The sequence below is a fragment of the Tiliqua scincoides genome, chromosome 1 (assembly GCF_035046505.1).
Source record: "Tiliqua scincoides isolate rTilSci1 chromosome 1, rTilSci1.hap2, whole genome shotgun sequence".
NCBI classification, from domain to species: Eukaryota; Metazoa; Chordata; class Lepidosauria; order Squamata; family Scincidae; genus Tiliqua; species Tiliqua scincoides.
In genome coordinates, this window is record NC_089821.1 from 301023693 (window position 1) to 301037854 (window position 14162).

General features: G+C 44.2%; 2 protein-coding genes across 4 annotated transcripts in view; one reads left to right on the forward strand and one right to left on the reverse strand.

Annotated features, from left to right (window-relative positions):
- Positions 1-392: 392 nt before the first annotated feature.
- CINP (cyclin dependent kinase 2 interacting protein) lies at positions 393-8193 on the reverse strand. 2 transcript variants are annotated; one of them, XM_066612277.1, is made up of 5 exons: positions 8130-8193; positions 6627-6786; positions 4120-4246; positions 2631-2751; positions 393-1728 (listed from the first exon to the last, which is right to left on the reverse strand). In XM_066612277.1, exons 1-5 carry the CDS (start codon positions 8158-8160, stop codon positions 1526-1528), a joined length of 642 nt encoding a protein of 213 aa, XP_066468374.1. In that variant the 5' UTR covers positions 8161-8193; the 3' UTR covers positions 393-1525. The 2 variants fall into 2 exon arrangements, with proteins under 2 accessions (XP_066468374.1, XP_066468375.1); XM_066612278.1 differs by having other exon boundaries at positions 8154-8186.
- Positions 8194-8256: 63 nt separating this feature from the next.
- TECPR2 (tectonin beta-propeller repeat containing 2) overlaps positions 8257-14162 on the forward strand; it is a 56104-nt gene continuing 50198 nt past the window's right edge. The window contains exons 1-4 of one of the 2 annotated variants that reach the window (XM_066629239.1): positions 8257-8338; positions 11010-11256; positions 12583-12711; positions 13369-13500. In XM_066629239.1, the coding sequence (XP_066485336.1) occupies positions 11023-11256; positions 12583-12711; positions 13369-13500 (495 nt within the window). In that variant the 5' untranslated portion in view covers positions 8257-8338; positions 11010-11022. The remainder of the gene's footprint in view (positions 8339-11009; positions 11257-12582; positions 12712-13368; positions 13501-14162) is intronic. The other variant, XM_066629248.1, reaches the window with a different exon arrangement.

A 14162-nucleotide genomic window follows, 5' to 3' on the forward strand; every position in this document is an offset into this window, starting at 1 on the left:
TTATAAGTTATAAAACATCCTTAATAAGTTTTTAAACTGGAGGATTGGACAAGTACTTGTATTGTATTGGCAACCTTCAGTCTCGAAAGACTATGGTATCGCGCTCTGAAAGGTGGTTCTGGCACAGCGTCTAGTGTGGCTGAAAAGGCCAATCCGGGAGTGACAATCCCTTCCACACCGGGAGCAAGTGCAGTCTGTCCCTGGTCTGTCTCCCTGGCTATGGGCCTTCCTTCTTTGCCTCTTAGCCTCAGACTGTTGGCAAAGTGTCTCTTCAAACTGGGAAAGGCCATGCTGCACAGCCTGCCTCCAAGCGGGCCGCTCAGAGGCCAGGGTTTCCCACTTGTTGAGGTCCATCCCTAAGGCCTTCAGATCCCTCTTGCAGATGGAAAAAGTTTTTAAACTGGAGGATTGGACAAGTACTTGTAAGTTACTATTTAATCCTTTGCATCTTTGTTTTCCTTGCTCTTAATATTTTGAACCCAAAATTGGGTTCAGAAGCATCATGGATGAAACTGGATTGAGAGTCTTTCACAGTTGATCAGAGTACCAGCGCAACTGTAATCTCCATTTACAAAATTGGGACAATAGCACTTTGTTCTGACTAAAACAAGACAGTGGATTTTCGAAAATAGAAAATCTCGCAATCAGGTCTTGAACGTGGTGGCAAATGAAATTCCTACTCCAGGTTTTTCCTAGCTATTGTGTATTGGCTGTAGTTACCTTGTTCACCTTCTGGGTCCTGATGGGCATGACAGCAATGCACACATCACTCTACAAGTGCTGGAATAAACCATGTGTCCTTTCAGTCTAACCCTCTCCTTTTATGGGGTCTGGGTATGCATGTGTCTAGATTCTCCTTATTGGTTCTTCCAATAAGGCCCTAGTTCAGCTGGTGAAACCTCAGCCATGGTCAAGTGAATGGACTTGACCTATGGTTTGCATAAGTGCTATCCTCCAGTTACAAAAACTGAAGAGGAGTGTACTTTTCAATAATCTTCATTTTCTTCCCCTTAACCCCCAGAAAACCTGCATCTGAGTGTTGGAGGAGCCTCTGGAGCAGGTCTTTTAAAGGTTGCAGGATGCTAAAGGGAAGGCAAATCCACAATAATCATTCAGTGGCAGAGGATACTTCTGCAAGATAGAGTTTAGATACAACTCATTATCACACACTGTGGCATTCTAAGGCACTTAATAGCCTTTTAAGTTTGCACTTAAAAATTCCCCCTTCCCCCAGTATTGTAGGAGCCACTTTTAGGTGCTGAGTCCTGTGCCTCAGTGGTAGTGTATATGTGATCAGGTGTCTTGTGATTCGTGCCATGTCAGTGGAGTGGAAAATGACAGCACTTGCAAGGTTGTCATGATGCAACCTGAATTTGGGTATAGTTCTCTAAAAGATAAAGGTCTAATATCTTCCAAATGTAAGGATTCCATATTCTATATACACAAGGTGGCTGTAGTAGTCTTTTGCTTATGGTGGAAGAGTTCAAGCTTTGGAGAAAAGGGAAAAGGGGAGACTGATCCAGTGTTAGACTTGTCTGTGCCCTGTTTCCAGCAACATACTTTCTAGCAGAATTTTACTGCTGTTCTCAATATAGGGCTGGTATAACCAAGATGATAAGTAGACCATCAGAAGATCTCGATCAGCAGTATGAGCAATCTCCTGCACAATGGTTTGCTTCAGTTTTAGTTCCATTGAGTACATTTGTAGGAGTTTGGCTGAAACTTCATCTGAAATGGAATAATCAAAATTGAGAAGTATCTCTGCAACTATACCCACTTTTACATTCCATTGTAACTGTTACAAATATTTTTATACTTATATACTAATCATGCAGATAGTTGACTGTCTATTATGCAAAACAAGGTTTCCTACAGACAGAGTAGTAGTTTCTGCATACTATGGGTTGGCAACTCCCCAGATAGACTGAAGTAGATACATTTGTAGATTAAAAAGAAAAAAACCAAAATAGCCAGATGGAAAGCATACTCAGTGTCCACCAGGGACCCTGAAATGTTGATATGTCAGTAGGAAGAAACAATAGCTAACTGGGGAGGAGAGGAACAAGGTAGGGAGATGCAACATAATGTTACATTATAATTCAGATTGCTTACTATATGTTTTTTACCAGTTACATCATCTTTTTCAGGACTGGTTTAGAAATAATCTTACATTCATTAGTATCTAAATTCCAAAAGTTGTGTATTTGACCCATAGTGCTTTTTAAAATTAGATGCAATATTTAAGTTATGCCTACCCTGGTTTCATTTTACAGAATCTTTGAAATGGTACTTGAGTTATGACAAAAAGCATTCTCTTTTGCATAGCCATTTTAGACAATAACACACACTTAGACTGCGTATTTGTTTTGGGGAGTTTGGATCATGCATGTAAAAAACCTGCAAAGCATACTGGGAGGAGGAGCCAGATGCATTCATATCACATGCTAGAGAGCGGCTTCAGACAGTATCACCCAGACCGGTCCTTATGGGACCATGGTCCCTTCACAGCACTTCCATTCAATCGCCATAAGCCTCCATTGCACTCCTGAAATGCATTTATCTTTCATTTGAAAATATGAAATTTGAAAATAACTCCCTTGACGTAAAGACAATTTCAAGAATTTACTTACAGAAGTAGGAAGTGGGCCATGTGTGGAAAAACAATCTCTTGTAAGCTCCATGATATGTTTCCAAGTTGCAGATTCCTTTAGTTGTTGAACACAATTTTTCCATTTTCTGATGTATTTTTGCCTAACAAAGTTTAAAACATATAGAACAATGTTTCTCAAAGTGTGAGTCAGGAGCCACTAGGTGGATCGCGAGCCAATTTCAAGTGGGTCACCATTCATTTCAATATTTTATTTTTAATATATTAAACTTGATGCTACCATGGTATGTGATTGCATTTGTGGAAATGTTACAGACCTGTACTTTTAACAAGCTACTATCTTTTAACAATGATAGTCAAAGGGACTTACTCCTGGGTAAGTGTGGGTAGGACTGCATTCCAGGATTGTTAAAAATTTTCCTGCTTGATGATGTCACTTCCAGTCATGACATCACTTCCGGTGGGTCCTGACAAATTCTCATTCTAAAAAGTGAGTCCCGGCGCTAAATGTGTGAGAACCACTGATACAGAACATCTTAAATTTTTAAGATAGATTTGGGTTACAGCTAATATTCCCTGTAATTTTTACAAGGAGTGCACAGAGCCCACATGGAGTTGCCCAGGACAGCTCCAGAGTGCTCATGACATAATCATTACTGAGCTCCAGATTGCTGTGATGGAAGCTGTGCAGCTTAAAGAAAACACTGCTTATAGCTCATTAACGGTCCAATCCTATCCAACTCTCCAGCGCAGCTGCAGCTGCAATGCAGCCCCAAGGCAAGGTAACAAATGTTCCCATACTTTAAGGAGGCCTCTGTGACTGCTGCTCCACCACAATATGCAGTGCATGCCCAAGTGGCACAGCTACACCAGCACTGCAAAATTGAATAGGATTGGTCCCTAAGTAAGCATACTTTACATCTGGGTGGATTGCCTGACTCAAACTTCCACAGCCAGGAAAGCTTTCTTCAAAGTCTCTAAAGAATTAGGTTGTAGACAGCACACTAATCAAGATGGAAAATCAGTACTGGACTAGGTTAGTATTGCCCAGAGGGCATTTTCACAAGAATGCTTTTAGCCTTCCTTGTGGCACTTCTAATGGCTTACATGGCACAGACTTAAGTTAGGTTGACAACTCAGCTGGGACACCGATTTACATTTGTGTCTAAATTGCAATGGCTTCTTTTGTTCTCATGTGAATGATTGTTTTCATTTATTATTTCCATTTATTATATCTCACCTCTGTTCAATCCTGGAACTCAAGATGATATGGATAATGTTGCTATACAAGGTTACTGCAGACCTAGACATGCTTAGTTTCAGCATGGTTGAATCATGTGTCCTCAGACCATGCCCAAGGACCCTGTCATCTCAAATAGACATGTAAAAATAATTACTGGAAAGAAACTGGATTTCCTACCTGAGGGCCTGGCCTCTCCTGCTCTAAAAGATGACAGGGGAGTAAAAACTGCAAAGTTTTAAAATGAGGTTGTCCATAAGAAGAAGCATACCATGTTTTCAAAGGTACCAAGTAGTTCTGCACAGCAACTCTCTAATTCCACATTGTAGTCTAGTGGCAGCCTTCCAGACTCGGAGAATACACTATCACATTCTGTCTCCAACTTGTTCTCTTTAAACCTAAAGAAAAATATCCTTCAGTGCATAAGAACAGTGCAATTTTGTGAACAGTGCTCTCCCTGCAATTTTGTGCATCTGCATGGTTTATAACATTTAGCAAACTTCAGGTTGTCCGAGGCTTGGCCCGAGGCAAGGGGAAACTTTTCCCCTACCCCAGGGAAAGCGCAGCAGCCCCAATGGGGCTACTTGGACCTGCGGAACATAAGAGGTGACACAAATCTGAGTAGCTTGGAGCTGCTCCAGGCTGCCGGGGGCTAGGATCTGGCTGTCATGAATATGTACAGTTTAGGCCTAGGTTAGCATGTGAAGCCTGAACCAAACTAAGTCAGTAACGGAGAAGTGGTTAGCAGTTCCTAGCTGCAAGAATGTGAGTAAACAAACAAAAAGATTGTTGGCTCTCCTTTGCTCCTGTCCAGAAAGGACAGACAACAAGAATTACAACCCAATGGAATGTTTAACACCTCAGTAGACTGAGGGTCACCTGATCAAGCGGAATGGAATGCAGCTATGAATCTCCAGTTGGGAGGGGTAAGAACTAGGAGGGCTAGCAACCAGACTCACTCCTGGTTCTGTCCTCAAAAGTTTCTGATTGGACAGTCTAAATAAGTATGAAGTCACCTCAGTACTATTAGCATAAGAGGTATACTAATGAGTGCCTCAGGGGGTGTGTCTGGTTCTTCTTGGACAGAGTTTTTGGGTGCAACATCCTGCACGCTGTGAGCTCCACTGTCCACCATGGGCATCTGGCCTCACAGGTAGCCGGGAGCTAAGAGATCTACAAGATTAACTGATCCAGGTGAGAGACAGAGATTAACAGAGATAGCCAGCTAGCTTTATTATTTTATTACTGATACGTTTCCTAGATGTTTATGCCTCTAGCATTTGCTGCCTTACTGTAACTTTATGTAACCATATGTAATTAATAAACTAAAATCTCTTTCACCAAATTGTTTCATTGTCTGTTGGGGACAAAGGTTCAGCCATTCAGCAAGCTACCAAGTGCTCATTGAGGTCTAGTAACTTGAGGACTGAAGCTTTAATTGGAGAAAGAGCTCAATGCCTGCAAGAGATAGAGTTAAGCCTAGAGGGTCTCAGTGTCCCTGCATTGAGACACTGGCACATACAGGGTGGTGGCAGTACTACTGGACGGGGGGGCCTTGAGGGCTTTAGGGTTTGAGAACCAAGAACTCTGAGCACCCCAACCCCCCTAAGTTTGCGACACTGGCATAAATGCCGGATCCTGGCCCTGCTTCCCGCTCCCCGCCCTTCCTCCCCTGGGAGTGCCCACTGTCCATCATCCCCCCCACTCGCCCCAAAATGCTCCCCCTCACTGCCTCCCCGCCCTTCCCACGCACCCCCCCAGACCCCCACACCAGCTAAGCTTGGCCAACACAATCTTACAAGGTTCCAGAGCTCACATCAGCATGGAGAGGCCGGTGCACATCCTTGAGCCGGCCTATCTACCTCAAGAGGGGTGCAAAAGTGCTTTACGGCACTTTCATGACTCTCTTCAGTTGGCGCAAGGAACTTGCACCAGCCGAAGGGGTGCTCTGGATTGCGCCCACAGGAACTTTTTAATATTAAAAACCAACTTTCTATTGCAGGGCCTTCCAAACCCCAGCCCAGTAGCTAGTTTGGCCTAACCCATCCACCCTGTGAGCAGACATTAACATTCCACCAGATCGCCGCATATCTTCTATCTCGTTCAGGGGACAGGGATGCTCTGGGCAGTCACATCTGGCCAGACTTCCTGTTGCACAGCCTTCTGGGACCCAAGGCAACAGACACAACTAAGTTCTGAGCTGTCTGTGACAGATCAGGAGAGAGATCTTGGGGTGGTGGTGGACAGGTCAATGAAAGTGTCGTCCCAATGTGCGGTGGCAGTAAAGAAGGCCAATTCTATGCTTGGGATCATTAGAAAAGGTATTGAGAACAAAACGGCTAATTCAGTCACAAAAGTTTTTTAAAATTCCCAGTTCCAAGGTCTCCTGATTTTAGAAATGGGCTATGTCAGAAGGCCAGATACAAGGGAGGGCATCAGGAGGCAGGTCTCTTGTTATCTGGTGTGCTCCCTGGGGCATTTGGTGGGCTGTTGTAAGATACAGGAAGCTGGACTAGATGGGCCTATGGCCTGATCCAGTGGGGCTGTTTTTATGTTCTTAAGATATGCGGCAACCTGGCAGAACAATAAGCTGCAGCCCAAACGGGGACTACACTTCCGTTACGCAGCAGTCGCAAGCTTGGCAACTGCTGTTCTATTGCATAGTAGTCTATAAAGTTTGCCAGATGTCAAGTTTTTTTAAAAATTACATAGTTAAACTGCAGTGGCAAAACCAGCCTCTGTGCAGGGACCACAGGTTAGTCCTTTCAATATACTTACTCTGTGGCAATTTTGATATTCACAATTTTAGTGGCCGAGCTAAAGCCGTTGTCATTCAGAGTCTCCCACTTCATCATTAAATTATGCCAGTCTGCTGCATTATCTTTAAGTTTTCTTGCACTGACGGATAATACAGGTGCCTGGGGACTCAAACTTTTGGCTATCCAAAAATAAAAATAAAAAAATTAAAATTAGAGAACCAAAAACAAACAAAATATTAAAAACGTTCAGTCACAAAAGTTTTTTAAAATCCCAGTTCCAAGGTCTTTTTTTTCAAACCATTTTTATCTTGCATGTTGATTTTACTTCCCAGCTTTCCTGCACAACTAAGGCCTAAAACTTGCAGCTAAATTCTCAAAACTGTGATTTGTAGTTTTGTACCTCATATATATACACACGAGGTTGGTGTCCCTGTCTTGTTTGATCTTATGCAGTCCCAGTTCACCAATAGGATATAGCAACATGCAGCTGGTTTTATTCACACTTGCCAAGTGCCATTTACCGAGCAGACATGCAAAAGTGGAGAAAGGCTTATAACTAGTGGATGAAAACGGTTTGGTTCTTTCATGGATTTTGATGTTTCCAAAGTCAGAAATATAGAAAGAAGTGTTATATGTTTTTATTCCAAGGGATAATTTTTTTATAAAATTATAATTATTTTAAAGCTTTTAATAATAATAATAAACTTTATTTATATCCCGCCCTTCTCCCTAAAAGGGACCCAAAAGGGTTTTAAAATATAACCCTTCAGTTCCTGAACCTACTGTAGCATTTTGATGGGAAAAAAAGGCTAGTATATTTCATATCTCTGGTGACAATTCCGTCCATGAGGAAACAGTCAAGGCATACCACATACTACATCAGGGGTGCCCAAACCCCGGCTCTGGGGCCACTTGTGGCCCTTGAGGACTCCAAATGCGGCCCTCAAGGAGTCCTCAGTCTCCAATGAGCCTCTGGCCCTCCGGAAATTTGTTGGAGCCTGCACTGGGCCTACGCAACTTCTCTAAGCATGAGGGCGACTGTTTGACCTCTCACATGAGCTGTGGGATGAGGGCTCCCTCCACTGCTTGCTCTTTCACATCTGCGATGCAGCAGTGGCAGCAAAGGAAAGGGCAGTCTTGCTTTGTGCAAGTCCTTTTATAGGCCTTGAGCTATTGCAAGATCTTCCTTCAGTCATATAAGTTCATCTTTAATATATTCATTTATGTAAACTTATGTAAATTTATTCAAATTTTAAATGTAAATTAATTCTTTTTTTCCCTGGCCCCCGACACAGTATCAGAGAGATGCTGTGGCCCTCCTGCCAAAAACTTTGGACACCCCTGTACTACATCAAAGAGAGCCCCAAGGGCCTTCTCCTCTCCTGCAGCCCCACTGAGCCCCCTTCCTTCCGCCCACCTGCCCTCTGAGGCCCCTCCAAGGGCCAGGTGGGCTGCTGTCCCTCCAAACACCTGGACGGGAGTGCCTAACGCGCGCCCTCCACGCGGCTGGGCCCGGGCTCACCTCCCCCGAGGGCCAGGCACTCACCGGCCATCCCCGCCTCGCAAGCAGCAGCCTCTCTTAGGCCGCACCCCCTCGGAAGTGCGCTCACGTCCGGCCCCGCCTCGCGGAGCCCTGGGCTGCTCATCCTTGCGCGCCTCCCGCCGGGCCTGGGGAGGGGGCTGAGCAGCTGCCCCCGCCGGCCATGAGGGGCCCCGCAGGCGCCCACTGAGGTGAGTAGGGGCCGCGGCCTACTGGTCTCCATAGCAACGGGCTGCCTCCTGCCGCTGTGGGGGTCCCTGTGGTGCAGCCCGCTCCCCCTTCAAGGTGGGGAGGGGGTGCTTCCCCCCCCCCCGAGAAGCACTGGGGTGGAAGTCTGCATGGAAATGAGCCCTCCAGCCCACTAGCTTCTTGACTTGCCCTAGCTGCAGGCAATAGGTGCTCTCTGCACATGCTCAGAAGCACTCACCCCACATTGTAGGGGCTGAATTCTGGAGAATTTTGGCTAAAATTAAACGGTGGGGGTGCGTCCCCCCGTTGTTATTCCTGCCCTAGCTACAGTGCTGTGGTTGAAGTCTGCCTGCCCACCCCACCCACTTATCAACTTGCCCTGGTAATAGGTGCTCTCTGCACATGCTCAGAAGCACTCAACCCATAGTGTAGGGGCTGAATTCTGGAGAATTTTGACTAAAATCAAACAGTGGGGGTGACCGCCCCGTTGTTATTCCTGTCCTAGCTGTAATTCTGTGCTGGGGTGGAAGTTGCCACCCCACCCCACCAACTTCTTAACTTGCCCTAGCTGCATGCAACAGTTGCTCTCTGTACATGCTCACAGGGTAGGGTCTGGATTCTGGAGACTTTTGGCTAAAATTAAACAGCGGTGTGCCCCCCCTCCGTTGTTATTCCACAGCAGTTCTGTGCTGGCACTGATGTCTGCCTGGAAATCACTTCCCCCCAGGCTTCTCAGCTTACCCTGATAGATACCCTAATCACTGCTTGCCCTAATGGGTGCTGTAATTGTCGTTTGCCCTAATGGGTGCCTTAATCGATGCTCTGTCCTAGTAGGTACACCTAATAGGTGACTAAATAGGTATTCTGCCCTAATAGATGCTCTGCACATCCTCGGACGCACTCATTCCTCCATGAGAAGCAGTGTTGAGGCTGAATCCTGGAGAAATTTGGCTAAAATCAAATGGTGGGGTGTGTCCCCCCAATTGTTGTTCCTATGTCAGCTGCCGTCCATTTGATTGCATGCAAGTTGGATGGTGTGCACCGAAAATAACACTACTTTGAACATTCGGAAGTTGTTGAATGTGTGTGTTTGTGTTCAGAATGAAATAATAATAATAATAATACAGGTATTTCTATACCGCCTTTCTTGGTCCTCAGATTTCTCCTTAGACTTTATTCAAGGCGGTTTACATAGGCAGGCAAGTTAAATCCCCGTAGGGATTTTTACAATTTGAAAGAAGGTTCCTATCTTTCAAGAAACCACAACATTCAGATGTTTTTTTCTTGATCTGGTCGCACATTCTGGCCTCCGTCCTCCCACGCTCAGAGCAGATGGAATAGCTCAGCTCAGCTTGTCAGCTGCTTCAAGGTTGCACTTCAGATGTTATCTTCAGGCAAATGGAGGCTCAACCCTCTAGACCAGACCTCCTGCCATAGAAGTCTGCCATAGAAGATGTCAATGGTTCCCAGACTTTTTTGATTGGCCCCTTTTGGACCATTTGTCGTGGCTTCCCATTAGGGCTACAGCCTGATACATTGTATAGTGTTGGCAGGGTTTCATGATGATTCCACAGATCCCCAGGGAGCCATGACTCACAGTTTGGAATAGTTTGATGAGGTTTAATTTAATGTGCCCCCCCCCCAGCATTTTAGCATTTGTTTATACAGGTTGAATATCCCTTATCCAGACTGCTTGGGATGCGAGGGGTCTGGATCATGAATTTGTCAGGATTTTGGAATAATTGCCTAAATATAATGAGAAATGCTTCCTCTTGCTCTTTTCGCTGTGACCTGTATGGGTGTTTGTTGATCTCTTATATTTTTCAACAGTGTTTGGACAGGTACACACCACAGAGCAGAGAATAGAATTTAGCCTGTACCTGCACTGTACATGGGAATGAGCACAAGATCTTCTGGTGTTCACAATGCAGAAAATTTAGATACAGAGTCTTGAACAAAAATGTCTGCATTTTGGAATAGTCTGGATTTCGATGTCTGAATGAGGGGTAATCTCATAGGCAAACCCCTACCTTTGAAAATTCAGTTTGTTAAATGTGTGTGTTTGTATTCAGAATGAAATCTGCCCTGCTGTAGAAAAGCTTGATGAAGTTTAGTTTAAGCCATTTCTGCCCAATGCTACATATGCACAACAGGGACCAAATGTGTATACCTGTGAGCCATGCAGAAATGGGTTCCTCCCCATCCTGCATTTTATCATTTGTTTGTTCTGGTTCTTAGAATACAAAGTGAATAATTTCACTTATCAGTTGTCTAGGAATTCCCAGCAGCGTGACTGTTTGTAAGCTTGCACAGTAAGTACAAAAACAATTCATGTGACTTTTCACAATTCAATGTGAAGGGAAACAACAGCTAGATGACATGTTTGCAATAGAGTGTAGTGCTTCTGGTCTAAGGCGACCTACAAGAAATTGCACGTGATTTTGTTTTCTAGGCTCTAGGAGTCAGAATCATGAACCAGCATTATGCTTGGGTAACTAGTCCCAAATCATTGAAAAAGTAAAAAACATTTTTATGAGAGAGACCAGATTATACTTGAGCGTTATGCTCTTGCATTGAATTTATGCAAGTTGAATGGATACTAATGGTAGTGCTTAACAAAAATCATCCTTTTTTTATTGGACTGAGGACCTAAACAAAGTATATCTTTCCCAGATTATAGGTGCACATGCGTATGTTGACCATGGCATCAGTGACTCCGTCCTTTACCTTTAAGGAATTCTGCCCCTTGTACTATCTTCTCAATGCCATTCCTACAAAAATCCAAAAGGGATTTCGTTCCATTGTTGTATACCTCACTGCTCTTGACACCAATGGGGACTACATTGCTGTGGGCAGCAGTATTGGAATGCTGTATCTATACTGCAGACACTTAAACCAGATGAAAAAATACAATTTTGAGGTAAGTATGATTACTTCCTTGTTCAGTTAAGAATTTTTCCCCTGCTTTTCCAACCCAAAGTGGCTTACAATATAATTAAACACTTTATATCTACAGTCTCCAAACTGTGGCCCACTGTGTCACAGATTTACCTGTCTGGGTGTGGTGCAATGATGACTAAGGCTTTCCGTTCTGCACCACAGCCTCCTATCATTGCATCTGATCTTTGTCGCAATTCATTCCAGGCAGCTGCTTGTGCTCTCCTTCACCCCAGCAGGTTCTGCACCCTGATTTTGGGAGGTGGGAGGCTGCCCAGCTTGAGTGTCAGTGAAGATCAGCTGTGAAGATAGGAGGCTGTGGCACAGTCCTAAATCCCAACCTGAAGCTGGATTGAAGCATAACCAAAAATCATGCTTTGTGCTTCAGAATATTACTGAAGCTTCTGCCTCTGGTGTGTCTATTTTAGAATTTCAAAATTTGCTGAGAGCTAAAGATGCAGAGCTAACTTTAAAGACTTGCTATGGCCCTTGCTAAAATTAGATTAGGAACAAAATCCTAACTCTTGTTTGCGCCTCCTCAGGAGTCGGCTGGGCTGGCACAGGGAAGCGGGCTGGCAAAGAGACGTGCTAGTCCATGGAGGCTGCATCCAACAGCTGCATCCTTGGACTTGCATCACTTCCTGAGTGGTCTCTGTCTGAGCTGCTTCTGGCCCCAATCTTGTGCTGGATACAGTGCAGGCCTCTTGGCCTGCTGTTTCCAGGGCAAGATACGATTGCACTGTAGGCTCATTGTCTACCTAAGGTGGCCTGTAATTCTGATGTTTCACTCAGAATGTTTAATGTATATATTCCCTGATTTTAAGTTCTGTGGCGTGTTCCTGTATTTGAGTAATCCAAAGCCTACGATAAAATGGATAGTATAAGTTGAGAGTAAGTGTGATAACAAAGGAAAATCAGTTCAGCAGAAGGCAGAGATTCAACCTATCATATCAGCAACCACCTCTCAAAATCCCACCTAAGTAAAATGGATTCCACCAGCTTCTGAACAAACTTGACATGTTCTGCAGTGAGGGAGCCACCATATAGAAAGCTCTGCTCTGAGTGTTTACATATCTGAATTTAGATAGTAGGTAAACCTGGAGCAGAGCTTTGAGGAGATCAAGATCAGAGAATGAGAGAAAAACGCATGTGGGAATGTGAGAAAAACCCATAATTCTCCTTATGGTGCCCTACTTTTGTTAACTGCCAATTCAAATAAAACAAAGTAGTAATTTTCCAAATAAAATTTTGTTTGGAAACCTGATTATACATGTTATTTACAACTGTCAAGTTGCTCTTCTTTTGCCAGGGGAAAAGTGAATCTATAACTGTTGTGAAACTCTTGAGCTGCTTTGATGATCTAGTTGCTGTTGGAACAGCTTCAGGGAAGATTGCCATTTTTCAGCTGGTCTCTTCATTGCCTGGGAGAAACAAACAAGTAAGAGCAAAACTTGGTTAAAAACTGTAATGTTCATGATAAGTTCAAATTAATTTTATATTTCCTTAGCAATCCAAGAAAAATTGTACTTAATGAAATACCTTGCAACATGGTATAGTGTTGCATTAGTTTTTTGAAAGCCCACATTCTGCTGGAGATTTTTGGAGCCATGGTTTGGTGACATTTCAGATTAAAGTTAAAATGAAATACATGTATAGTGAGCCCTCACTTTACAGTTATTTCAATGTGTGATTAAATCACTTTGTGATGGTCTCCAAAATAAGGTTCACCGTATAAGGTACTTAAGACAGCAGTGTCCACAAGATGACAATGGTTGGTTCTGTTGCAAGAGAGGAACATGAGAAATAAGCACTTTTATTCCGTTTGGCAGTGAGAGGGGCTGGCTTGGATTTGCACCTTGGTGTAGGGGAAGTCATTGAAGGTCATATGGCTTCCGAGGTCTTGGAATGGATTACCAAAAATCAAAGTATTGTTGGGTTCACATAATGATATTTTCATGACATGATGGAGTCTCTGGAACAGGTTAGTATTGCAAAACGGGTGTCCACTGTAGTTTGTCTAGTCACCGGTATATACACTGAATCTTTTTCTTCTTTGCCGATCTTGTGTGTTCACTTGATGTCTATTTTTTTGCAGCTTCGAAGGTTTAATGTCTCTGGTATCCATAAAAGTAGCATTACAGCTTTGGCATGGAGTCCCAATGGAATGAAATTATTCTCTGGAGATGACAAAGGGAAAATAGTCTATTCTGCTTTAGATCTAGATCAGGTAAGCACCTGGCTAGAACAGTGTTTGCAAAAAATGTTTAAACCTAGGTCACAATTTGGGGGGTGTGTGTATTTGACCTGGATTAAAGTTGGAGGCTGGCTTTGTAATATTGTCTTTACAGCCCAATCCTATTCTGGAACAGACAGGCCAACTGGCCTGCGCTGTATCCAGTGCAGGGTTGGGTCTGGCTGCAGCACAACCCAGGACAAGGGGAATCGATTCCCCTTACTCCAGGTGACACAGCAGTAGCCCAGCAGTATACTGGGCTGCCCGAGAGTGGGCTAAGGATCCAGCCTAAGTGCTGGATCCTGATCCCACCTACTTCTCAAACCCAGTCCGTCCATGGGCCTGCTCCCAGACCACCCTCCCCAAACGCCCGCACTAACTGAGGCAGACCAGCACAAATGTACCTGTCTGCTGGTGCAGCTGGGCTGGATATTGCCTCTGGCAAAGTGCTCATCTGGGCAATGGCATACCTTCTCCCACATGGCACAGAAGTGCCTTATGGTCCTTTTGTGACACCCGGAGGCCTGTGCAACAGACTTGTGCCAGCCTATGGTGCAGTTTGGATTGCACGGTTAGGCTTTCTTTCCTCCTTTTTGCCTAGTGCTTTCTAGGCCATGATGATATTTGGGGAAGGGTGTTTCCTCTACCTATTGGCT